This window comes from Lissotriton vulgaris, chromosome 12, assembly GCF_964263255.1.
Source record: "Lissotriton vulgaris chromosome 12, aLisVul1.2, whole genome shotgun sequence".
NCBI lineage: Eukaryota > Metazoa > Chordata > Amphibia > Caudata > Salamandridae > Lissotriton > Lissotriton vulgaris.
Genome location: NC_141700.1, coordinates 59,592,268 through 59,620,138, shown reverse-complemented (window position 1 = coordinate 59,620,138; position 27,871 = coordinate 59,592,268). Strand labels below are relative to the sequence as shown.

The window sequence follows — 27,871 nt, the reverse complement described above, 5'->3', positions numbered from 1 at the left end:
AGTTGGGTTTTATTTACTGACCTAATGTATTTGTGCCCCCACCCCCTTTCTTTCAGAATATGGTGATGAGCTTTCGGGTCTCTGACCTTCAGGTATTACTGGGTTTTGTTGGTCGCAGCAAGAGTGGATTGAAACATGAACTAGTCACTCGTGCTTTACAATTGGTCCAGTTTGACTGCAGTCCAGATGTTTTCAAGAAAATAAAAGAACTCTATGAGACCCGCTATGCCAAGAAATGCTCTGAAGGAGCACAACAGACTACACCACCACCGTCGGTAGGGCACAGATCCCCAGAAACTCTAGCCATACATCCTACTTATGACCACGGTGGCTCTGCCCCCAGAACTGCTCCCAACATGGATTATCCTGTACTGTATGGCAAATATCTAAATGGACTAGGAAGAGTTCCTCCCAAAGTGACAAAAGCAGAAGTACGACTGATGAAACTTCCCTTCTTTGATGTCGTGGATGAACTTTTAAAGCCAACTGAGCTGGGTGAGTCTGTCTGTAACAGCGTTTTCAGCCTGAGATGCTTTCTTGATTGGCGGGGGGGCAGTTTCACCTGTTTTGTTTCAAAGCCAAAAACATCAAGTCCTGTTTTAATTATTTTTTTATGTCAAGCTGAATGTTGTTCTAAGGCAGAGAGGGTGTTAAAGTTCTTAGTGCTTCTCCTCTAACAAAGTGCTGACACCTTTGTGACTGAGCAGTGTGGCGTAATGTATAAGGTTGGCAACTGTTTTAAAGAATAGTTTAAAAAAAAAAAACTTAAATGTTCGTATTTATTGAAGTTGCCACACTAAGTTTTCACCTGGGGTGCATCTTATTGGTATAGCATTATTTTGTAATTGTTTTAGCTGTCCAAGTATTTATAAAGGCAAACATCATTTACTACATGTGGTTTAGTTGAGTGAATGCAGCCAGTTAGATTTTTCGCCCAGCTAATCTATTTTGCAGTGGATTGGAGATCAGCAGTATTGTTTAGGTTGGAGATCAGCAGCAGTGTTCAGGGAGAAATATGCTTGGAGCTAGTGAATTTGTAATGTTGAGCACAGAGCTGTTCTCCGCTTCTTAATTTTACTGACCTCCACTGGTACAGGAAGGGTGTGGGAACTAGCAAATTGAAACATAATGAAGTTTTTTTTTTTGCACTTTCATTCAGAGGCCCTTCAAAGGGTCTGACGTTGTAGTAGCTTCAATTTTTGCCATCGCATTAGTGATTTTATATTTGAAACTTCAGTTTTAATACCACCCAGTGTTCAAGCCTTCCCTTTAAACCCATGCTCTAAATGTTGATCTATCCAACATTCTGACGGAAATTCTATTCCCATAGTATCCTAGACCTAATGGCATTTTGTCTTTCTGCTTCACAAATGCCATGAAGATTGAGATTTACAAAGTCAAACTCAACAGTCGACCTGAGTCTTACTCCATTTATTTGCCAGTTTATTTAGGCCAAGTCCTGTGACACATCGCTGTGGGGAACCAACTTAAAATCTTCTCTGTTAATAGGTATCAAAATAGAATAGTCACAAACCTATTTGCGACAGTCAAAAATGGTTTCTTTCTTTCTGTGATTTTAGTCTATTTTAACTTTTAACGAGCTGCGATAATGCTCAAATGTAACTCTGAATTCTGCATCTTATGCACGAGTCCTACGTGTAGACATGAAGATTGTTGCAGTGTGGACAATTTGCAGGAGCCGTTGTCTGGTTAATTGTCTTCTAGCTCATCCTGGTTCTTCTTTTCATTGTGATTTATTATTTTTTTTTCTGGTGCAAAAATGGTGGTTTTGAGCATTTATAGTCGGGGAGTTCTCACTCATTAAACATTGTAACCACCAACTGTAGGTGTGGGGAGTGGGTTTGAAATAACACTGTTACGATATGTTAATACACAAACTTAAACTTTGTGGGTGTTTGCAGCCTTCCCCGTTGTCACTTCTACCATCAAATACCTCCCATAATCTCCCAGCACAGATGTTTAATCTTCTGCTATAAACGTCTGTAGAATAAATCATGTCTCCATGACTCTGAATCTGCCTCTTGCACCTGCAGAAGGGATTTTGTTCTCTTTAAAACCCAAGGTAAATCAGGGCTAGCATATTATTTTTTTACAAATCTACTCTGTGGTATCTGAATCTAATCTGTTTCTTGGAGCACAAATCATTTTGCAGTTTTCCTGAATGTTTTTAAAAGAACCTGAAGATGTGCCTGTTCAGATAGATAGATATAGATATATATATATATATATATATATATATATATATATATATATATTTTTTTTTTTTTTTAGTATTCAGGCATTCAAGTGGTTATCTGCTTTATAGTGACCAATTCTGTGTGTGAGTGAAGATAGCATCTATGTTTATTTATGGAGACCCAATTCTTTTTTTAAATTTTTTTTTTTTAAGGTCTCGCCTGAGCCAGCACATGCGTTGCTCTGCGAGACATTTAGTAAGTGGGTTTAAAAAATGCTACCCACACGCTTTTGCTGGCCTTAAGCTTGTGGTTACGCGCACGTGTGCAGCTGCCATCTGTCTTTCCTCCGTCACATGTCAGTAAGTGCATCCCAATCACTTTCACAGCCGTGCGGCCAATGCTTGTTTTTTAAACTTTCAGCACGAGGCATACGCTTTTGTGTTCTTTTTTTGTGTACCTATCCAACATTTCTGATAATCTATCCATCGCCTTTCCTGACACTTGTATTTGCGATGGTCTGGTGAAAGCATAGATGGACTGTCAGCTGCCACCAGACACCACTGCGCTCCTGGTTATCTTATTCCGAGTTCCTTCGGAATTCCTTTTAATGTCAGGATTTGTTGCTTACATTTGTTTCACTCTTGTACCAGGTCCAGTTCTCCTCTCTACTCACTCTGGGGATCGTTTTTCCTTTCCATTGATTTGACCAGAAAAGGCACTTGACAGTGGCGTATGGTTCTCTTTTGGAGGCGTCACAAGATAGTCAGTAATATGACTGTTCAAATGTTTTTATTGGTTTTGCAAACGCACGTGTCGTCGTCTCCAGATCTTGCACGTTTCGTTACATTTTTCATTTGTATCACAAAGCTGCCAGTTACGGACATCGTACACTGAACAAGCATTGGCATAGCCAATAGGTCTCACCTTTGGGAACAAGCATTGGCATAGCCAATAGGTCTCACCTTTGGGAACTTATAAGTGTTTAGCCATGCAACAGTTGATGTTGCACCAAAGATATTGTGCTGGATAACTTAACACTTATAAGGTCCTAAAGGCGAGACCTATTGGCTATGCCAATGCTTGTTTATTTTTATTTTAGGAGGTTGTGTTTTTGACAACTGCCATTTTTTATTTTTGTTCTTGCAAATCTCAATCTGAAAAATTTGTAGCATATAACTACATATTAAATAGCAAGAACTTTAAATTGAGGTCATGATTAAAATGACTTGTTAAGGAAGGAAGATTCTATACTTGATCCTTCAATGTCTATTAAAATGTGTCAATCTCGTTAAACCATTTATTAACCAAAACAACAAATTATAAGCCTGTTGAAGCACACATTGTCAATTGGCATAGCCAGACGTTTCCCTCTAGGAAGAAAAAGCAATTTGATAAACCGAATTGTCGATAATTTAAAATTCTCCTCAGATTGCCTTAAGAAGTTCTGCCCATGAATGTATTAAAACAAATTCCAAGTCAGATATTGCTTATTAAGTTTGGGATTTCCTAGAAAGTTATTAGGCAGTTCCCTTCAAAGAGCTGCCCAACATGTTGTACGCTTGACTTGGACCATTATACCACAAATAAATCTTGTAACAATGTGGGAAAGTAAGGATTGACCAATGCCAAAGTATATCTTTATGTTTTGGGAATAAAGAAGTGGCTGTAAAAACCAAGAGTGCTTAATAGATAAGACTTTTGAAAGTCTGTCCGCTAAGGAGAAGAAAAATGAAATCGAATATTGGGTAGGGACAATCATCCCTTGACAGTTGAAAGCTGTAAATTTTTTGAAATTAAAAACCCACCATTCCAAGAAATATATACTCCTATGATTATTCAGCTGAATCTGCCAACAAGACTTTTGCTGTAGTCTTCCTTCGGCTGATATTATACACATCTTTGTCACATGCCATAAAATGTGTTGTTTTTTTTGGGGTAAATGCATAGAGTAATGGGGTAAAATTGAACTCTCCACCTGCAATATTTATTCTGGGCCCATCCTCAACTATTCCCTCAAAATACATCACTGGAATATTATCCTATACAAATGTACTAGTTAGGTTGTGCATTACTAGGTCATGGCTCGATTTCCAAACCACAAAATGTTTGTTTATGGTGGCCACAGTTCTTTGATGTGAGGGGGCTGGAGTTATGTATTACCTATGAAGATCGAACATGCAAACAGCTTAGAAGCGTGTGTGCTTTTAACTAAATTGTTAGAATCACTGAATAATTGGAATATGTACTATTTTTTTTGTCAGATTATTGATCCAATATAAACACAATCCGTATTAATTTAATTGTTTTAGAATGATTGCTCTTACCTTGATGAATTAGAATCTGTGCAGGATTTAAAGGGGGTGATTCTATCACCTTTTGCCTTATGCAAGAGCTTAACATTTCAAAAAGCAAACCTAATCACTTCGTTTCTTCCCACAATATTTCAGTAGGGCCCCCTCAGCTCTTTTCAAATGAAGGGTTGCCGTACGTCGAAAGACCGTTCACTAATTCAACATAATCTTTTTGTCATAATAATTCCGTACAGATCTGTGGTGTGTGCAATTTTCACATGCATTTCTCTAGTTTATCCTTTGAGTGAATAGGACGCCAGTCCTGGAAAAAATGGAGTGTCTACGACGACCGTGCAATTAATAGTACTGGGTTCTCGAAATTTCACCCTACGTCGATAGTGGAATGCTGTAACGTTGTGATTCCTCATTATTCGTTCCAACTTATGCACTCCTGGATCGTTTGTATGCTGACCTCCAGGATGTAGAATCCCTATCGCCTGACCCAAAGATGTATTATTTGACATCAAGAACAATGAGTTCATTTCATTTTTTGTCAAATCTGTTTATTGGCAATTTAGGGTTTCAAAATACAGTAGGAACTTCAACCATTGCAGCACAGCTATCTGGGCACGTCAATTAAGCATTCACATATATATTAACATTACATGTTGGGGTCACAGTGACTCAGTTGTGTCATCTCAGTGCATTTCCTAAGCAGCTCGCTGATTGCACTCCAGTAAGTGCCCAGCGCAGGGCAGCTCCACAGGAGGTAGAGGAGTCCCGCACCATCTCACCGCACCTGGGGCATGACGCGTCTGAGCGATGGAAATACTTATTGATTAGCTCAGGTGTGAGATAGGCTCTATGAACAACGTAAAGTTGTATCTGGCGAAAGCGCACGTTTTTGGGAATGCGCACCGGGCTTTTAAGGATTCTCTCCCACTCCTTGTCAGAGCGACCATTCCAGGTCGCGCTCCCATTTACCTCTGAGAGGGGCCAAACTGGGCGCTGTGTGCGTCCGTAACGACGCAGCCAACCAGCGGACCAGATGTTTGCCCCTTCCCATGACGTGGAGGTACTGCATGGTTAACTAGGGAGTGATGTAGTAGGAACCCCCCCCCCCCCCCCCCCCGGGGGGGAAGCCTGTCCTCAGAGACCCGCGTCTCATATGCCTGTAGTGCTCCATCTCTGTAAAGGTCTCCAAGCGTCTGGACGTCTGCCTCCCTCCACTGCTCTAGCATGGAGTGTGTGAGGACCCACTCGCAGCCAATGGGAGCTCTCCAAAGGTATAGCAAGCTCGTATGGGAGCACCCTACATGTGAGGAACAAGGCATTTATACGCCACTGCCGGCAGTAGCGGAGTGGGTCGCGCAGGTGCTGCCAGAGGGTGGAAGAGTTTGGTTACACGCTCTAGCGTGCCTGTGGCTGTATCGTCTCTGCCCCTATCTGCCAACCAGCGGGCGAACCATTGGAGCGGTGTGGCCAGATAGTAATGTTCGAAGCAGGGGGCGGCTAGTTCCCCCAGATCTGTGGGAAGGAATAATTTCACCATCGCCAGCCTGTGCCGGGACGTACCCCAGATGAAGTCCCGTAGGACCGCATTAAGCGTAGAAAAGGAGGCAGGGATGAATAGAGGCAGATTAACAAAATAGTACAGGAGTCGGAAGTATGACCAATTTGGCACAGGCCACTCTGCCCGTGGTTGTCAGCGGGAGTGTGGACCACAAGCATATCTGGGACCTAAGCTCTGCAACCGCCCGTCCTAGATTCCCGTCAAATAAGTCAGCCGGCTGGTGGTAGATCTGGATACCCAGGTACTTAAAGGTGTCAGCCTTCCATTGGACTCTTGTGCCTTCGAGGCAATACCCCGGATCCTCTACCCCTCTGCCAATCGCGTAAAGGCAGGATTTGCCCGCATTTACTCGGAGCCTGAGACATCTGCGAACTTACGCAGCAACGGGGCTAGTTGTTCCGGTATGCATCCCACATCCCTCACAAACACCAAGAGGTCATCTGCATAAAGTGATACCTGATGGGTTTCATCGCCCAAAGGAATTCCGTCGCCGAGGGTCTGCCGCATGGCTGCCGCCAGGGGTTCGATAGCCAGCGCGAACAGTAACTGGGATAGGGGGCATCCCTGCCGGGTGCCTCGGCCCACCGCCTCAGAGATGTAGGGGCCTAGCCGCACATGGACTACCTGGTTTTTGTAGAGGGGATCGACCATCTGCAGGATTGTTTTCTACTCCGGCAAGATTTGTAAATGTTGTCCAAATTGTTTATATGTTTCATTAACAAAGTCTTTACTAATTGTGCAATCACTGTAAGGAAATGCAGTTGACTGTTCGCTCGGATTGCGTAACTGATGGTGGCTCCCGTTTCAAAGGTATACATTTTCACAAAATGTATCCGTTCACAGCTGTTTATCATACTTCCTGTAAATTGCGGAAAGGTGGGAATTGGATCCGTGCTTAAACTGAGACTAGTTTCGTAGCTCTGATGTAATGAAATTCTGCCATCATTTGTCACCTCAGTGCTTGGCAAGGAAATGGAAAAGTTGCTGTTTCTTTTTACAGTACTAGATTTTTGAAACATCTTGCCCCTTGGATAAGTAGATATTATGATTCAACACCCGAGTCACCTTTAGGAATGAGTCTGGAACATTGGTTACTGATAGGATCACTGGCCCATATTATGTTGGATTTGTATGTAATATGTCTATTCATTCAGACATTTTTGCTTTGTGTCAACTTGTTGCAAGTTGACATCTGAAAAAGATAGCTTGACAAACATGTTCTCCAAATGCAATGTTGTGAGTGATCTGAGCGCCGTGAGCACTGTGGTTCGACGCTCAGACGGGGACTGGGGTCCTGGGCATGTTCTCCACCCAGGCTGGAATGTTGCCTGGGTGGAGAACATGCTATGTGCTAATGAATGTTTGGCCAGCCTGAGACTGCCTGCCAAACATTCATGCACACAATTTAAAAAAACTCCTCCCCTCTGCTGCTCTTTCAGCAGACCACCCTTGCCTCACAAAGCCGCCATGCCCGCAACAAACTTTTTTTTTAACGTGTTTTTTTTTTTCTTACACTGCTGAAAAGCGGTGTGGTGACGCTACTACTCTATCTTAGTGGAGGAGCTGCCACTTAATTGCCCAGTCTTTAGTGTGCCCTGGCTGACAGACTACAGCTGCTGCTGCGAAGACGGGAATCTGACCTCCTGCTAGGAGGTGTGAACTTTCAGGAGGCAGAAACATGGGTCAGTCACTCAGGAGGAGTATGCCCCGAGAAGACTTCTCACTCCCCTGGGGTGGACTATCTGGTCTGTACATCCGAAGAAGGGTTCTATATATTTTTTAAGTGGCTTCTTTGAAGAAACCCTCCACAGGAAGTGGTCACTTTAGGGACAGATTATCTGCTGGGGCTAGTAGCCGATTGACTACTAGCAGCCAGAACCCCATAATCTAGGATTTAATGGGCTCTCTCAGCACTAGAACCTCAGATCTGATGGACATGCAAATAGTCTGCGACTTCAGGACCTGCACAAAGCAAAGCCACAATATTCTGCACCTGTGGCAAGCACTCCAACTTGTCCCGTACCGGAAACTGGTTCCAAACGAAAGAGGAGCCTCTCTGAGAGCCAAATGCAACAGAACTCCCTTGGACTAGAGGTACTAGTTGCCTGCAGGCAAAGCATGCTCCAGAACCTAAGAATCATTTGCCATAGGACCTGTGGAGGGATCGCCCAAAGTAACTGGTCTAGTGAGTTGTAGGAAACAGTCTTGACCTCCACCAAGTTTCAGGCAGCTACAGGAGAACCCCCCCCCCCCCCCCTTCTGCCACCGACTCTAGGACATCAAAGTAACTGAGCTTGCTTCTACCAAGGCTTGTCGGTCGCTAACAGGACTATCCCTGCCATTGTTTGATGCTGTTACTCAAGGGAACCCCGCAGCTTCTTCAATCTGCTTCCTCAGGGGCCCCAATGCAGAGTTTTTGCCCCAGTTTCCACACTAGCACCGTCTAACCTGTAAAACTAGCGAACCACGAACTCCCGCTTCTGCACGGCGACTCTTCACCCAGGCCCAACGAGCCAGGTAAAATTCAACTAACTGACCCTGGTCCTGGGACCCGCATCACCTTGTCACCCAGTGGTTTCCACTGAACTCGACCTGTAAGTGACCGACTGATTGCCACTAGTGTGATTTCCCTTTGACTGCAACGTTCTCGTTTTGCAACCGTGAAATGCACGGATTTATTTTCCCTGTAAAAATCCACAACTGTTTATACTTATCCAGTTGTGTTTGTACTGGTGTTATGTTATGTTATGTTATTAGTCTTTTTGTATAGCGCAACGGTTACTCAAAAAGAGTGTCCCGGCGCTTTAGGTAAAGCGGACAGATTTCAGAATAACACAACACAGATAAAAGAGGAGAGGAATCAACAGAATAAAACAGAGCTACTGGCAGACCTATTGCGAGAACAACCAGGTTTTGAGACCTCTTCTAAAATCAAGAAGGGTAGTCGCCCCCCGCAAAGAGAGCGGTAAAGAATTCCACATCTGTGGAGCCAGAAGACTGAAGGAGCGACCCCCTAAGCGGGCCCTCTTCACGCGCGGAACAGCCGCCAAAAGAAGAGATTCCGACCTCAACGAGCGGGTAGGAAGGTAAAAGGTCAGTCTCTTTTGGAGATGTTTAGCTCCCACGGCATGGAGCGCTTTATAGGCAAGGGTCAGAGCCTTAAAGGCAATCCGTTTGCGGATGGGTAGCCAGTGTAGCGTCACCAACAACCCAGAGACGCTGGTACGTCTACTAAGGCCAAAGATGGCCCTAGCCGCCGCGTTCTGTACAACTTGCAGCCTCTGCAGCAGATACTCTGGCAGGCCCAGGTAAAGAATGTTGGCATAATCCAACCTGGAGCCTATCAGGGCCTGCACTGTCAACCTCTTGTGCTCCTCGGACAAGAGAGGCAGAAACTTCCGCAACATTTTTAAAAGGCCGAAGCAGGTACCGGTTACCCCCAGGATCTGGGCTTTCATCGTCAGCCCCGTGTCTAAATTTATATCTACTTTATTTTTCATAAAACGGTTCCGAGTTCATCCGAGGTGTGTCAATTACTTATCGTCCATGTTGTTACTCTGAAATGCTTAACAAATGTTCCTCTAGGAAAGCCTGATTGCTCCGTACCACACTGCCAGGACTGAGCAAGGGTTTTTATTTCAAACAAACCACAAAAATCTGCTGCCCAGGCAACCTCGTCATCAATTGACCTCAACGATCTTTGGTGGGAGGTGTGTTAGCGGAGACAAACCCACGAGGAACATGGCGGCGGGCTAGAGCCGGTCGCGGCAGCACCGTGGTGTCCGGATGGCCGAAATGAGTGCAGCACGATAGCGAGAGGTCGCTAGTCTCCCCGCGTCTAGGTGAGCGATTGACGCGTTTTTCTCCCTGCAACCGCTGACGGTAACTCTAAGCCCCCTCCTCTGCTTCTTTTCCCCGAGGAATCACGGCCGTCTCAGGAAGTACTGCGGTGTTAGGACCTGCCGGGCTTTCAGGACTGGGTCGGATCAGCGCGGCTCGCGGCCCGTGAGAGGAGACGCCTCTACAGGCCGAGCACAGACGGAGACGGAGGTGGACAACCAAGACGCATGCTGTGTCTGTAGGTCTGCAGCTCATCCCTTAAAACGCTTAAACGCCTTAAAAATCGACATTGCGCCGAAAGTGGAAAGCAGTAATCAGCGGTAAGGAGATATTCAGGGGGGGTTTTGACAGTAGTTGACAGTAGCAGCCCCTGCACATTTTCACCATACTATTGCACGGAAAAAAAAGAGTAATAGAAGATAGAAAACAGAAAATCTACAGACCACCTTCCTATTTTTTTTTTTTTTTTTTTTTTTTTTACTGAGGTTGCAGTTGGCTAAGGCTGGTCGGATCACAGACTAGTGCACACTTACACTTAGTGCACACTTACATTTACATTTATGCTGGAAGAACGCCGACTATGTCTATGGAGCAGATTTCGCTCTGCACTGTTCAAAATTAAACTCGGAAGCCTAGTAATACAATCACTTGAACAACATCCTATTAAAACAGACTTTGAGAGAAAGAAACTTTACTCTCTTGCAGCAAAGTGCGGGGAGAGGGGAAGTAGAGTGGAAGAGACTCGTGGGCTTATTACTGGGAGGGGGGGGGTTGCATGGATCAAACGCAGCTTGGTCTTCCAGATTATTATAGGACCACTGAAGTCACTGAAGTTACAGCGCAAGAGCCGGTTCTGTTGAAAGTTCCTGAGTTAGGTGGGCAAGAATCAACAGAAGCAGTAACATCTAGGACTATAGAGCGAGCCAATGTTGAGATCAGCTCAATTTCAGTAAAACAGGGGCACATCCTTCCAGTAAGAAGAAATAGGTATCAGCTTAGATCCAGGGTAGGATTAAAAGAGAAAGGGGCTCTACAATTTGAAGAGAGAGAGACCTATGCCATTAACCCCCTGCAAAAGTAAAAAGAAAGACTATCTCAGTCAAAAAGTTCAAAGGTGTATCCCATGAGGGCCAAGTGGTAAAAAGTACTCCATCCCTAAAATCTTTCTTCAAGGTCTTGGATCAGGCTAAGCGTTCCGCAGTGCAGTTGGAGGGCAATATCGGCTCTACTCCTTTAATAAACAGATACGGGGTCTTAGAAAACCTAGACAATATGGAAAATGCGGATGAGGCTGAAAGTATAACAGAAACCTCGGCTAACTCAAATAAAGCTCCCTCAATAGATCAAATGCGAGGAAACCAAGACACCAGACCCAAGAGTCAGGTTGCAACAGTTAAACTTGCACAAAGCAGCTCTAAGGAGGCAGAAGAGGAGACTAGGAGATTGCACGCAAGTAAAGATAACCAATCAGACTCAAGCGAGCAGGAAAGTGACTGACTAGGGGACCTTTTTCGATCCCTGAGAGGCGACATGATGTCGAAATTTGAGCTATCGGAAGCCAATCAAAAAACAATACAGGACAGATTCGATGTGCTAGAATCTAAGTTAGAGGAGGTCACTTTGCGTACAGGGAGACTTGAAATAGAAGCGGCTGCTTTGGACAAAACGGTACACGAAAATAAAAAAGACATAGAACATCTTAAAGCCCAGAATAGATCATTGGTTATGGACATTGAACGGATGGAGACCCATGCTAGGAGGAATAACCTAAGGATCTTGAAAATACCTGAAGGGGAAGAATTGGAGGACTTGAAGGGATTTGTCTGTAAACTCTTGAGGGACGGTGTTTTAAATGATCGTCCGGATATAAATTTGGAGGAAGAAATCCAGAGGGTACATAGAGACCCCTACAAGAGGCGTACTGACAGGAAAACTCCTAGGAAAATACTTATAAACTTTCAGACATACAGCGTTAAAGAGCTTATCCTAGGGCGATCCCTTACGAAAACAGATTTACGTTATAAGTCCAGCCCTTACCGTATCAGGTCTGACATTGGTGTAAAAACTGCGCAAAGACAATGGGAGCTGGGCACTAGAATGCCGGTCTTAAGGTCATTGGGAGCACATGTCCAGATGAGATTTCCAGCTATGCTCAGGATTATGTGGAAAAATAAGACATATAGTTTCACACAGCCAGAAGAGGTCGACAATCTTTTAGACCGAATAAGAAGTGAGCAGGAGGAATAGGACCAGATAGATAAGCTGAGCACTTCAAGGAAGAAGTAATAAAAGGAAGGAAATAATAAAAATAAAAAAAATCATAAATAAAAAAGGAAGGAAATGAAAAAATAAAAAGAAAAGGGGAATGGTGGGGGGAGAATCTGAAAAAACAATGGATTGTATAAGTTGGCTGTATGATAAATAGGGGACATGAAGATTTATTTGTAATTTAATTGGTCTCGCTCGAATACAGTAAACCGGTCAAGGGCACCACTCGTTTGCTCCAAAAGGCGAAGTCATCGCCAGGTATGATGGGGGGGTTCCTCAGGGGGGAGGTGTTCAATGGGTGGGGGGAGTCAGGGGGAAAAATAAAAAAATAAAAAAATCCTCATATATAAATAATTGTTTGATGTATAAAGGAATGGATGGGTACGAGCGTACATTAGAATTATGACCAATCCATATAAGCTTAAGGTTCTGTCATGGAATATCAATGGTATAGGGGAAAAAATAAAACAGAATAGAATTTGTGAATTCTTAAGAAATTTGGATGCCCAAATTATAATGCTACAAGAAACACATTTGGAGGCAGCAGTATGTGATTCTCTTTTTAAAAAGTGTAGGTGGGTTCAGGATATAATCAGTTCCAGGCAATTAGGTGTTACTAGGGGAGTTTCTATTATAATTCGAGCAAACAGCGGGATAAGCTTGAGAAGCTTTGAGACGGATCAATCGGGTAGGTGGCTAGTCGCACAAGTATACATTCAAACTACCCCATATACAATCGCAGTGTACTATGGTCCTAACGAGGACAATCCGGTTCCGCTCTCCAAATTAGAACTAGCTTTATTTACGACAACTGGTCCTCTAATTCTTGGTGGGGATTTTAATCTGGTCTTCGACCAAAAATTAGATAGAACTTCTAGGGCCAAATACCATGCTCCCTTAAAATCGCTTGCCTTCCTGGATGTTTCAATGAAAGACTTTACTCTAGTAGATGTCTGGAGAAAAAAGTACAGATCTCAACCAGGTTTTACTTTTTATAGTAAAAAATATAAGAATTACTCCAGAATAGACCACTTCTTAGTTGACCAACACCTTCTCAAAGACATTAGCTATCTCTCTTTCACGCCCTCAGGATTATCGGACCACGCTGTATTAGAATTGGTAATTAAACTGAATATAACTTCACCAAAACCAAGGTGGACACTGGAGAGATCATTTCTATTAGATAATCAGATAAAAGTAGTAGTTAAAGACAAAACATCAGAATTCTTTTTAATAAATTCAGGATCCTCCTCCTCCCAGATAGAATGGGAAACTTACAAGGCTTACTTGAGGGGTGTTTTATGTTCTTTAATGTACCATAAGAGAAAAAGTATAAAAAGAAAGGAAGACTTGGCAGCAATAACTAGAAAGGATCTCGAATTAGAAAATGCAATTCTAACAAACTCCAGAGAAATACATGTGTTAGAGAAGGAACTTGTTGACTTGCAGCTCCAGTTAAAAATTTCGGATGAAAGAATTCTTAAAGAAAAATGAGAGTCCAGCAGATTAAAAAAATTTGAGTATGGAGAGAAGTGTGGAGCTCTCCTTGCCTGGAAAGCTAGAGAAGAGAGAACGAAAAACAACATCAAAGCCCTGGTACATAGACAGTGAGGAGATTTGATAGAAACAGATGCAGAGATAAGAGAAGAAGCCAGGTCCTTTATGAGGAGTCTCTACACGGAAGATAAAGATCCTACGGGGGGCGGATTTAGAATCCTGGTTGAGTATAAAACATCTGCCGCAAATGTCCGAGTCAGAAAAAGCATACTTGGAAAGTGAGATAACAGATGGGGAAATTTTAGGTCAATTGAAGAAAATGAAAAGGGGGAAAGCTGCAGGTTCTGATGGGTTGCCAGTGGAGATCTATTCGGACAATAAAGATCAATTAATAACTCCATTAAGGGAACTCTTCAATTTTTTATTGATCCAAGGCTATTCTATACCTTCCTCATGGGGAGAAGCCATCATCACGCTTATACCCAAGCCAAATCAAGACTTGAAAAGAATAGAGTCCTACAGACCTATTTAATTACTGAACTCGGATATGAAGATCTACTCAGGTATTTTAGCCACTAGACTATCAAAGGTTATAAAATCCGTAATCCACCCTGACCAGAGAGGCTTTATCCCAGGGAGACAGTTAAAAGAACTAACGTTTCAAGCAATAGGGGCTGTAGATTATGCTAATGCTAAAAATCTCCCACTGGCGCTGGTAGCCATAGATGCGGCTAAGGCCTTCGATCAGGTCAATTGGAAGTATCTATGGGCCACAATGGCGGCTTTCGGGTTCCCCCAAATTTTTATAGAGGCGGTCAGATCCTTATATCATTGCCCAAAGGCTAAGGTCTTAGTCAATGGAATTTTATCTGAGTGGTTTGACATATCTGGAGGCACCAGGCAAGGTTGTCCTCTGTCCCCCCTTTTGTTTGATGTTTACATGGAGCCCTTTGTTTGTGGGATTAGAGAGGACAATATCATTCAACCATTTCGGCTTGGAAATCTGCTTTTGAAGGTGGCGTTGTACGCTGACGATCTTCTTTTATATACCTCTGATCACTCTGCAGCAATTCCAAGGTTATTTTTTCTATCGGAGGAATTTGGGAAACTCTCTGGGTACCAGATTAATAAGGATAAAACAGAGATCATGGGGTGGAATAACAACACACACATAGTTGGTGCAAAACAGAACATGAGGTACCTGGGAATTTACTTAACTCAATCTTTAAAAGATACCACTTCACTCAGTTGGCAAAAGGTGGTTAAAGATATTAATAAAACTTTAACAAGATGGGGGAACTTGCCTTTAAATATCTACGGTCGGGTCAACCTTATTAAAATGACAATTCTTCCTAAATTGACCTTTTTATTTAACTGCATCCCCTTATCATTTTCACTGAAAGACATTAACATTCTACAGGGTAAAATTGGATCCTTTATATGGGCCTGCAAGTCAACAAGAATTGCATGGAAGAAACTGAGGAGGGGTTTAAAAACAGGAGGGCTCGCCCTCCCTGACCTTTTTTCATACTGTCATGCATTTCATTTTAAAAACTTTAGGCTTCTTGCAAACAAGCTGGATGCATCATCACAGGGCCGCCTGTTTCAAGCCTTAACTGATTCACCTTATGCAGGGCTCGACAAATCTGAAAAATTGTACTAGTCCTGCAGGTCTAGTAACTTGGAAAATCTCCTCGACCCAACTGCAACCTACTTGACCTCTGTCTCTGAAAACGGAGCAAAAGTGACAAGTTAACAAGATTTAAAGGCATCTTTATTGCTCAGTCCCTTTGTGAGCAATAAAAATGCCTTTAAATATTGTTAACTTGTCATTTTTGCTCCGTTTTCAAAGACAGAGGACAAAAGTTAGTTTGTCTTCCTACTCGCCAGAAAGGGCGAGTAGGACCTAAAAATAGCTTGTCCTCATCCATTCTCCCTCGCAAATGCGAGCGGATTTGTCGAGCCCTGCCTTATGACCATGATTACTTTATTTTCAAGTTTGGAGACCAGAATTTTTTTTTAAAAATTCGCCTTAAAATTTTACAGACTGCATTAAAAAATTGGGGGTTCATGAGGAAGACATTCAATATTCCCTATTACCACACACACTCCCCAATATGGGACTCTCCTGGTACACCTCAATGCCTCCAGGATCAACTATCACAACCCCTGAAAACAGCTGGGTTTAAAAAATGGGGAGATCTCTGGGCAGATTCGGGCCTAGTGAGTTGGAACACGTTGGTACAGCTTACAGAGGGACAGTTGACTAGGTTTAAATACTACCAGTTGTCCGCCTGGTGGTCCAGTCAAAACATGCAAAGGGAGGAAGATACAGATATTCTTGATGCAATCGGCAGAAGGGGGAAATGGGTAAAAGAGCTATCATTTTGGTACAATTTAATGATCAAAGAAGAGGAGAGTAAACTGTACTTGGAGATAATATAGTTATGGGGAAACTGTATAGCTGAGCCCCCTGAAGAAGTCTGTAAGGCATGGTTAGACTCCTTTTCCCTTTCACAGAGGCTAATTAAACCTGCTAATTTAAGGCGCAACCACCTGTTTACGGCTCATAGAGTCTATTGGACTCCGGCCAAACTGCATAAGATAACACGAAACCACTATTATTGTCCCCGTTGTAATCATAATGCCGCTGATGATATCCACATTTTTTTGGAATGTCCAGTCATTCAAAACTACTGGAAAGCGATAATGGATTTTTTGGGGGATGTACTTTCAATAACTATTACATGTTCTCGCAGATTAGTCTTCTTTGGTTTACTGAAAGAATATAATATCAAGAGTTTGGATACTCAATTCATTTTTTACACAATAGTTATCGCAAGGAGACAAATCTGCATGGAGTGGAAGTCAGCGGCTCCCCCTAGATTTGCAGTATGTCTGAAGTATTTAATGGAAGTGTGTAAAATGGATCAGGCTGGCCGCAGCGAGAACACGGGAATGTCTGGTCTAAACTGATGGTCTGGATAAATAGGTGAGCAGTCCTGTGATTATGCCAGAGGTTGTGTCGGTCCTGTCCTCCACCAGGCCTAGGGTGCCTAAAATAGGCCTGGAGGAGTAGGATAAGGAAAGCAGCCTACCTCTGGGAACCCCTGTCTGCTATGATACTGTTTTCCATGGCGGACTCGAAAAACAACAGTATAAGAGGCAACAGCGAGACCCATCTAGAGCATATATATTCTGGTGGCATATATGAGGACAAAAAAAAAAATAGGACTGAGCAAGGGATTTATTAGTGTGATTCCCAAAAAACTATTTGGGGTATTGTGAGAGTATAGCTTAGTAAAGCCTAACCAACCCGCAGGATTATACTCCACTTTCCTACAATGTTATGCTTAATTTGTTTTGTTTTTATTGGTTAGGTGGATTAGTCCATGGAAAGGATATTATTGGCCTGAGGCTTTTTTGTTTTAATTATACTTGCATTCCAAATATTTGTTTTAAATCCTGGGTTTCTCTGGTATTTGTCTCACCTAGACATGGTCTAGGAGCCATCCTTGCCATTCTTAAATTCTACCTCTACTTCCTGAGGAATTCTTGATGATGCTGGCCCGAACTCTGGCCTTTGCTATCCATTAAGGGAACCTCTCAGCCCCTTCTCCCTCAGTGCTGTATGTCTAACGGATTCTACGGCATTTGCCTTCTTCCAAAAAAAGGAGTCTATATAAGTAGAAAGGTGTCAATCTGCTGAAATATTAACACATTTCTCTGGAGAAAGAGGTCAAATCTGTTAGAAATAGTAAAAGTCCTATAACACGTTGTTTGAGAGAAAAAAACATTAATGATAGCGTTAAGTGTTTTTAAAATGCAAGTTTATTGAAATATATCGGACACGTACTCCTTCAGCTATAAATTGTAATGTAAAGTCTTCATCTTATACGAACATCTGAATGTCCCCTGCCCACACACATCATATCCCTGCACAAACTTGTACTGGTTCCCTTTCCTGTGACATTAACTCATGGTTACTGGGGTTTCCTGTGTCCATGTTGCTAAACCATACAGCTCATACATATTATCTGCATTCTACACCTGCACCACTTTGCCAGTCCACCTCTAAGTCTATAATCCCTGCTGGCTCTTACATTGCCTCATCACTAAACTGCTGTAAAATGTATCCGCTTTGATATTGCCAGCCTTGTTACTTTGGCCTTGTATTGACTGTCATTGAACCTCCACCTCTTTGGCACCATACATTGCTTTCCTTCCTGAAGATGCTCGTGCTTTTCCAAAGTTCTAAAAATCAATCGTATATTTGCTAAATGTACAAAATATGCATGGAACTAAAATGCATTTTTAATACCAATAGGTGTTCTCTTTACTGCAACAAAGTTGCTTCAACTGGTTGCCTTCTGCAAACTGGTATAAGGAACTCCTCATCCTAATCTGAGTCTTCTGCTCTGACGGACAGCAACATTAAAAAGTCATACAAAAAATAATTTTTGATCACAAACCAAGTCATGATCCCCCCCTGGTAACCTTCTAAACCTTTTTTTGAGTTTTATAGTGTTTTATAAGACTGAATGAAAATCCAGCAAGAAATAATTTTTGAATAAAGAGAGGTATGACAGAAAAATTCTAACGCAAAACCTCTTTTGGCAAATTTGGTTTAGATTCATATACTCATGTTTTTCACTGAATTTTAAAGACATTTGAAAGCCCTTCCATTAATGCAGGTGCTTAGTGGACATTGGACCCGTTTTCTCAGCAGAGGGTGCTGGTGATTTTTCCATGTCTCATACTTTTTACACAATCTTAGTTGTCTTTGGTCTCTTGCATGAACTAGCATCCATAAGGTGACAAAAATCCTTCTAATAAGCTGCAACCAGTAGATAAAAATTTGATATTCTTATTAGTTAAAAATAGATTTTCCAATGTTGTCAACTGGACAAGTCTTATATGAATTTTGTTAAGCATGTGATTGCATCATTGTAACAATCTGGTTTGCTGTACGTAAACTGAAGGTGTGGGGCACCTTCAGTCGCACCCTCTGGGCCTGCATTTCATTCTCCAAGTTTGTTTTTCAGAGGGCGGTCATGCTCTGGTTGTGGGAGCTTTTCAACATCAGGACTTTATTATCCTGATACAGCAGTGTTCATCATGCCTCCTTCAATTGCGAGTTGCACTGCTGCTATCCATCCTTTCTCCCTTGTCTTTTCCTGGCAATCCCCACCTCTCTCAAGTTCTTTATATATTGCACACGGCTTGGTCTACACTTTGCAGTGGTGTTTTTGTTGGACCTTCTACTCGAGCCCAGGTTGGTGCTTTTACTCACCTATTGCCCCATGCCCTCTGGGAACATTGATGCAAGCTGGCTCTGTCTCGCATTAATTTTAAGGCCCTTGGATCTATGTGTTATGGTGGAGGGCATCTCTTTAGCTCAGGTGGTGGTGTTTGGCTTCTTGACTCACCACTCTCAGAATCCATTTGTTGGCTCGCTGGTCTGAAGGCAAGCATCATTCTTCATCCTGAAAAAGCTAGAACTCTGACCAGGTGCTTCTATGAGGACCTCCTTGCCTTCTAGAGTGGATGCAGGCATGTTCCCGCTTTCTTGCGATCGGTCTGTGCTTGGTTCCAAGGCACACACTTGTGGTCCTTTTGAATTAGCTCTGTATACTATAGTTTACAGATGAACGGCCAGGCACACGGCGTTCAAGCAAAAGTGCCTATTCTATAGCTGAAGTGTAGCCTGCCTTTCTGTACCTCAGCTGCACGTTAGCTTGCCTCACACTAGTCGGCCTTGCTTTCGAATGGAATAAAGATCCGCATTGTGAAACCCATTTTTCAAACATTATAATATTCCTTGTTTATAACTGTGGGACATACACCTTCTCTTGGAGATTTGTGTGGTCTATCTATTCTGGTGCTTAGGGGACCATCTTCAGTGCCATTGAGCTACGGACCAGATTCTGAATTGCTTGTTAAGGTATTCTAGGCATGTGGTGCTTTTAGTCTTTGTCCTACAAACATTATTTTTAATAGTGATCCTGGAAAGGGATTCCTTCTGCTTGAATCAGACTTCGGATGCCAGAACAAGCTTCATAAACTGGAGCTTGTATACAGCCCCACTGGCAGGCTGCGGCTGAGGTCCATGCTTTACTCAGCATGCAAAATGTTTCACACATGAAGATTTAAAAAATGTATCCATGTTGGAGCTGTTGCCTTCCAACTCCACGCTGTCCAAGAACTACCCTCTTCATTGAAGTTATATTGCTTTTGTATGCAGCACACTGGGACATAACAAACAACCCAGTGAACAGTTAAACATGATTTGCCTGAGTTAGAATGACCATGCAAGAAAAATCTAAGGTAGCAAGAAATATTTATTTATTGGAAGTAAGCGTATATTCCAGACTGATCTACTGTAGCTTCACCACCTCGTTTTAATGAACTAGAACACTCGCATTATTTGTTCATGGCAAATATAAGGCACTCCTAAACATATTGTTTCTGTGCTAGGATCATTTTTAGGTCTTGCCTTTTCCATTCCGAAGGAATGGAAAATAGAGAGAATTCAAGTGCTCAAAATACTCGTCAAACCAAGGGTTTTTTGGTGCGGTTTTCTTCGAGTTCACGTGGCCACAGGCACGCGCTTTTGGGCCATTAACTTTCACGGCCATCTGTTCCCCAGCTCCAGCACCTCCCCTCTCTCTCCCCGCACACAGCCTTACTTGGATTTCTCCTCCCCCTCCCCAGCCAGCTTCACCCAGGCCGTGTTCCCTCCCACCTTTCCTCCTCTCTGTCCCTTCTTTCATTCACAACTTGTTTTTTATTATGTTACTTCTTAAACAATACTTACAGATAAACATTGGTAAGGCCAACTGCTCGCCACTCACATTGGATAGGAAAGACCAATTTGCTTTATTTATATTTATTTATAAAGTAATTACATTACCCTCTTCTCGTCTATATCTGAGTGGTTCTAAGATAAATGCACTATGTCATGTGCCACGGGAATTCTTTTGTTATGCTGTTTTTACTCCGTGCCAACATGTCATGTTTACAGCTTCATGTCGAATTCCGTTGTGCGTGTTCTCGTAAGGATAACAAAATCGTATTTATTTTTTGGGCAAAATCTCCAATTGTCATCTCCCTTTCTTCACCTTCCATTTCTTTCCGTCTTAGCCTTCTCTTTTCCCTGTACCCGTCCTGGTGGTACACGTGCCCTTTCGTGCAAAGCATGCAGCACTGGCGAATACTGTCACGCATAGCAACGCACTCTCCCGTCTACCCTCTCCTCAGCTCACCTCTACATCCCGCTCGAGATAGGCCCCTAGGGTACTGCGGCTCGTGCCCCTCCCCCGTGCTGTGGTTTATGCCTTCATGTGATTTTCCCACTCTCTGTGCACAGACGGGAAATTCAAATTGCGTACTTGGTGGGAGTGATGGGAAGAAGGGCTCTTTGTACCTTTAACGTCAGTGCCCCCCATCCCCCTCCTCGCTTGTGCCATTCCCCCACCTCGCTTCGATAAGGGAGCAGGACGCGTCAGTGGTCCTCCTCCCCCAGATAAATAAATCACCCGTAGTCCACCTTTCATTCCTTCCAGGAAGAGGTGGCCCAAGCTCGGCTGCCTTTCCCCTCTGTTACCGGCGCTTCAGCTTCTTTTTAGTGCCATTGCTTGAACACTGCTGCCCTCTAGCCATGCACAGCGGCATGACACCCAGTCTTCCTATTATGTTTCAGAGTAGGGGCGATTGGAAAATACAAACCAAGCCTTGTATTAATACATACCAACGTTTTAAAACAGGCTAGTGGAAGATAGAAAAAAACAGTAAGGAGAATGTATTTTCCCCGTTAACTTATTTTGAAATAAAAGACAATCTGCCTGCACCGGGTCTATTGGCACTTCATTTTTGGCAGTATAATAACACAACCAAAAACAGAATTCTAATCTCTTTATTTTTGGCATTTTCACGAAATGCATACAAAAACAATGTCGAGGCCTGTCACACGCCGTAATCTCCCCCTCCAAGGAGCGTGTGTGACTGGCGTCAACATTTTAATTTTGGCTTGTTTCCAGCAGATCATGATGCGGTTTCTGAATCCGATTTCCGCATGCAGCAATCGGAAAGTGGGAGCCTAGCCTTGAAATCGATAGTATCCCGCCTGAATTGGGACTGGTGGCATGTATGCTATAGTGCTACTTATCCCAATATAGACTGTCAGAGCAGCTTACATCACAAGCATAGCATACAGTCATTGAGTCATACAAGTGTGCAGGCCTTTAAGTGGTCCGGGTCCTGCCAGTGCTCAGCACCAGCAGTTCTAAAAGGCAGGGTAGGTGCTGAGAGGGGTCCCTATCAGGCTCTCTATTTTTGCCCTCAACCTCAGGATTCTTATTATATAAAGCTGACAGTGACCGTCTGAAGGTCTGTCTGCTGCCTCCCGGTATCAACATGAACAGAGAGAACAGGCAGCACTCCAAAATACGTGTTGCTATAGTTACGAGAGGTTTATTTCAGTTGCAATTACTGGGAACTAATTTGTGTTAATCTTGAAATGACTGGGGTATAAATATAAATGTAGAGCGCATTTGCGTAATTATACACATTTTAATGACAAAAATGAAGTTTTTATAAAGAAGCAACATGATTTCTTCAAGTTGAACTAGAAAAAAAATTCCCTATGAAATAGTTTCTGCTTGTGGAAATACTGAAACTAACATTGCATGTGGTTAAAGAAGGAAAGAGAACAAGGATCTGTGCACGCATGCGTGGTACGATTTTAATAAAGTGACTACTAATAACGGACTGAGAAATATAACTGTAAACTGTGGCTTTTCATTGGTCAAAAGGCTTAGTAGTGTCTCTTTAGTACTGCCTTGTTTTACCTGTCGCCTGCCTAAGATCAGGAAGCATGCATACAGAACCGGCACCTCCTCACCACTTCTTGTCAGCCAATAGCAACCCCCATGCCCAGCATACACCGAGAACTACACTGCTATGGCACAGCACTACCAACTGCCTGCCTGCCCCTACACTGTTACCCCGCGGTGCAGCCACAGGACAGTGGCTACATTGCCCGTGTCTGCCCCGCAACACGTTGTTCCTGCCATGGAGGTTTTCCCACAGCCGGGTGCAGTTAATAAGTACAGGGACCCAGAGATATGTGCCATCGCAGAATAAGAACGAACGTGGTACAGGTAGGCTTTTTTTTATTTTTTATTTTTTTTCATTTTTATCTAGCGCAAAGTTTACCCGCAGGTATCGGAGCGCTTTAAATCAGCATGCTTATAGCAAGCAATACTAGCACTCTATATTACTTGCAACTTTGCTCAGCATAAGCAACAGCTAACCATTCACAAACTATGTTTATATACCAATTGAAAATAAAAAATAAATGCAAAGCATTGTTATTTACAATGCCAGTAACTCAAACTTTTATGCTGCGAGACCTATTGCATTGTAAATGCTTGTTGATCATTGGGGCACCAATTTTATCTGCTCTTGGTCTTGTGATGTGCCATTTTTCCATCGCTGCATGTCACCGCAAGGACGCCATTTTGTCTGGTCAGCGATCTACCGATTGGGTTGGCTGGCACCCCTCCTTCTTTCCCTATCTCCTCACTTAAGGCAGCCTACTTAATGCAGCCTTTCCTACTCGCGTTCCAATGGCAAGCCTGTCTGCGTCCGGATCGTATCCAATGCCAGCCACGATCACGCTCTTCCCTCGGGTGAGGGCCTATTCTATGGAGGTGATTTAACGTTAAGAAATGGGATTTGCCTCCCTCCAAATCTTGAATATTCCATGGCAAAAAAAGTTACATTTGTGAATATTGTGGGTTTGCCCCCCCCCCCCCCCACCCAAGTAAATTACTAGTGAGATCTGGTGCCTTTTGCAAACAGTTAATAGCCTTTATACAGGGCATGTCTCTTCAACTGTTGAAAACTCCAGAAAAATTTCTTTGTGTTTAATCTACTATCCGATAATTGGGATTTTTAGATTTCTGACAGAAACCTAGTTGAAGGAAACATCAGCGCAAATTTTGCATTCGCCATTCCGCCTTGTATTTGCCAACCCTGAACAAGCAAAAAATGGCTTGCGGTGTCAGTTCTATTTAGGGCCTAGTTCGAGGGAACTGCTACCCCATTGTTGACAGTAGAGAACATTGAGGAGCTTATTTTTAGCTTTAAAGTGGCACCCTTTAAAAAAAAAAAAAATTCAGTACTTCTGATTTATAGACCGCTGGCACTCCAAATAGCTGTATTCCTCAACTGCTTGACATCATTGCTCAACTATCCTTGCCAAACACTAATCCTAGTGTTCATGGGGATCGTTTTTATTTGTAATTGAACAACTGTAAATGCTCTCAGGCTGTCCAGCTCAGTCTCACCTTGGCAGGCATGAACCACCCACAATTGGTCCTGTTCCCCACCCAGCATTTTTGACCTGCAGTGTCATCGGGTCAGACCTTTTTCTAGGCCATTTCTCTTTTAAAGGATTATTGAATCAGGAAAGCCAGATAAACTTCCTAACTGGCATCATCGGTACGATGTGTAACTTCAACAAATGGATCACTAGTGCCCTTGACCTTATAGCGCCACTAAAACCTGAGGTGCCAAAAAGGACTGAGCCTTCAGCCCATTGGTTCACCTCCTCATTAAGGAAAGAGAAAGGCCCATTTAAAAAGTTGGAACAAATTTGGAGAAAGACCTACTGCCCTAAAGCCAATGTTAAACATAAAGAAGCGCTTCGACATTTTTGGAAAATTATCTTGTAGAGAGTACTTCTCTTCTAGAATCTCTGCCTGCTATATGACACGCAATCTGGATTTTGGTCAGGCATTGGCACCAAATCTGCATTTTTGGAGGTTACAGAGTACATCGGAGAACCTGAACTGCGGACGTTCAGGTATGGAGGTTCTGCTTGACCTATCTGCAGAATTTTGATAGTCTTGCATGCCACTCTTTTACACAGATTTAGAATGGCAGGCATCCTAGGCAGGGCTCTCCTCTGTTTGAATTCAATCTTTGAGGATGGTTCCCAAAGGGTTCATCTTATCCTTTTTCGTCCCCTTCTATATGGACTTCCTCAGGGCTACTTTTTAAGTCCTACCCTCTTTAACCTATATGTGGCACCACTGGCTCTGCTGATTGAATCTTGGGATGTGCAGGTGGTATCCCATGCGGATGACACTCACCTTTTTGCAGTCCTTTCAGGAGCATTCAGATAAGGCCCTAACCAAGCTTGAAGAATGTCTTTAGGGAGTTGGCTGGGGGGATGCCAACTTCCTTAAGCAGGAATCAGATAAGACAGAAGTTGTTACCACTCGATTCAAAGAAAACAACCCCCCCCCCCCCCCCCCCCCCCCCAAATATTGCATCTGATAGCCTGAGGAGCTCAATCCCCCGTCCAGGTCCCACTTCTGCTAGGATTATGAGAATAGTATTTGACACTACTCACTTTTGCTGCTCAAATTAAGCAAATGTCATTAGTTTGTTTCACTAAACTCAAATCTTAGAAGAATCTGCTGCACCTGGTCCCAGGGGTTACATAAAAGTGGTGGTACACACCTTGGTAACCTCCCTGTTTTTAAACAATATTGGTCTTCATTTGAGCTTCCCTTCCTTTCTAACTTGAAGACTCCAGAGTGTTCAAGGCACAGCAGCAGGACTGATTCTGAGAGTGTCTCTTCGGCAGTCTGTCTCATCTGAAGCACCTTCATTGGCTGCCAGTTATTAATCGTATCAAGTTTAAAGCCCTTACTTTTGCATTTAGGGCCTTTTGCTGGGGAAGGCCCTTCCAATCAGACTGTGCCCATACAAGTTATGTCGTTTGCTCAAGTCAAACAACATTCGACTATTGCAGGTCCCACAATTCTATTACGCTAGATAGGGAGGCAGATCCTTTATGTTCCTACCATCCAAACTGTGGCACACACTCCTGATTAACCATGGTGGGGCTACCTCTATCGTTATCTGCAAAAAATAACGAAAAACCTTACTGTTCGAGGCATGGGAGCTGTAGATCATATGCTTTAGCATAGATCGCCCTCTAGTGTTGGGTCTGGATGTTTTCACTTTGTTTTGTTCGAAGAAGTCTTTGCAGTAACGAGGTAGGCGGCGACTCCTTTCGGTGATAGTGCGCATGGGCATCAACTCCTTCCCCAGATTTGTTTCTTTCCGCCATTGGGTTCGAATGTGTAATGCTGCGCTCCAATATTGTTCTCAAACCCCTTCGCGCTATCCTCTACCCTTAACAGTATTGTCTTTCGATTGCAGTTTACCATTCAACACGTATCGTATAACTGAGAGAACCTTCGATCAGGAAATTTGCGGCGGGCCTTCGTGCCTACCAGTGCCGGCCACGCAAGCAGCCGATGGAACAGACTCCATTTAAGCTATGGCCCCGGTGTCGTGCTAAACTTCCACACACCAACTTGCATGACGTTTACAACCTCTGCTTATCCGCGGAACACGACGAAAAGGACTGTGAAGCGTGTCGCTTTTTTTCCGATCAAAGAAGACTATTCGTGATCATCTGGCTCGACGCCTCGAGATACAACGCGGAAGCTGCTACCTACCGGGCATCTTCAGCAAAGATTCATATTTCCATCATCCAGCTGCAGAAGCCGAGGACTAAGAACTGGTCTCGGAGTCCGAAACTGACTCCGACTTGAAAGGACTGAACATCACTCCAGGTCAATGTACCGTGAGTACAGATCCCCCATGGGCCCACTCAACCAAAATCTAAGGATCCAGTACCACCTTCGTCCTCTGGCTCAGGTCGGCACCGAGAAAAAGTTTGTTGCCCCCACTCTCCAGCCTGGCTATGAAACAAAAGCCTTCCAACTCGAGCCAGCCCATTCCAATGCCGAATCAACACCCTCTGCACTGAAACATAAGACGAAGCACTTGCCAGTTTCCACACCACCGGCACCGAAGACCCTTTCGATACTTAAGGCCTCGGAGCCGAAATCCTCCCAATCTAAAGACTCCGAACAGAAATTCTCCAAACCTAAAGCTTCGGAGCCGAAATAGTCTAAACCGGAAGCTTTGGAGCCGGAATCCTCGACACCTGAAGGCTCGGAGCTGAGATCCTCTGCGCCAAAAAGTTCAGAGCCAAAGCCTTCCACTCCAAAAGCTTCAGAGCCCAAACCGGCTAAAACCAAGCACTTTGATTCAAAACATTCGACACCCAAAGACTCTCAGCCCAAATCTTCGATGCCGAAGTCAACTCCTATCCTGGCTACTCTACCTAAAAAATTGAAGCTAGATCTCTTAGGATTTCCCTATGCCCCTGACGAAAAAGAACATGGGTACTAACCCTTCTCTCCCTCACATACCTCCCTCTCTTCCGCCTAACCCAAATGTAATCATTACACCATCAAATTCACCACCACTGTCACCTGACCCACAGGCTGAAGATGATTGGGATGGGGAGGAATAGCCGGATTTGCCACCAGATCAGGAAATGTAATGCAACACCTACTTATTTAGCGCAGCTGTCACCCAAAGGGTATCCTGGCGCTTTGACCAAAACACTACCTACATGTGACAAGCTTTACACAGCCCTTGGGCAAAGATGACTTCGGATCCTTTTTGAAAGACAACCAGTCCTGCCTGCTCCTCAAAGACAGCGATAAGGAATTCCAAAGTTTGTCGGCTGTAAAGCTGAAAGAGCGGCCGCCCATCCTCACCCTTTTTATCCTAGGAACTGTCACTAAGAATGCCGAAGAGGACCTCGGGGTTCTAGCGGCTGAGTACCAGGAAAGGAGATCTTGCAACATCACTGGACCCAAACCGTGCAGAGCTCTGAAGACCAGGCAGGAAGCCTTAAAACAGATCCATTGCAGAACAGGCAACCAGTGAAGATCCGAAAGTGCAAGGGAAGAGGAAGTAGGACGGGAAAGGGCCAGCTTAGCTGCCATATTCTGAACCCGCTGCAGCTTCAAGACCAAGATATTAGGGGCCCCTAGAAGCAGTGCGTTACAGTAGTCTAACCTACTGAGGATGATACTACCCACTACTTCAATCCTTGCTGAGGGGGGGGGGGGTAGTTGGATAATTTTCCGTAATGTACGGAGCAATAACATGCATGTCGCAGTGGTTTTGTTGACAAAAGCGTCCAACTGAAGGCTGGGCCCAAACATGACACCCAGGTTACGCGCGGACTCAGCAGCCGCCACAGTGCCTAGAATGGAAGTAGGTCTAAAACTCCTCAGGTAGAGGACGAGGCAACCGAT

At 43.6% G+C, this 27,871-nt stretch overlaps 1 protein-coding gene across 3 annotated transcripts in view; it reads left to right on the top strand.

The window, feature by feature from the left end:
- The window catches only part of PIAS4 (protein inhibitor of activated STAT 4), a 150,651-nt gene that overhangs the window by 22,497 nt on the left and 100,283 nt on the right, over positions 1 to 27,871 (top strand). For all 3 annotated transcript variants that reach the window (XM_086947090.1, XM_086947092.1, XM_086947091.1), the window contains one exon: positions 57 to 495. In XM_086947090.1, the coding sequence (XP_086803216.1) occupies positions 57 to 495 (439 nt within the window). The remainder of the gene's footprint in view (positions 1 to 56; positions 496 to 27,871) is intronic.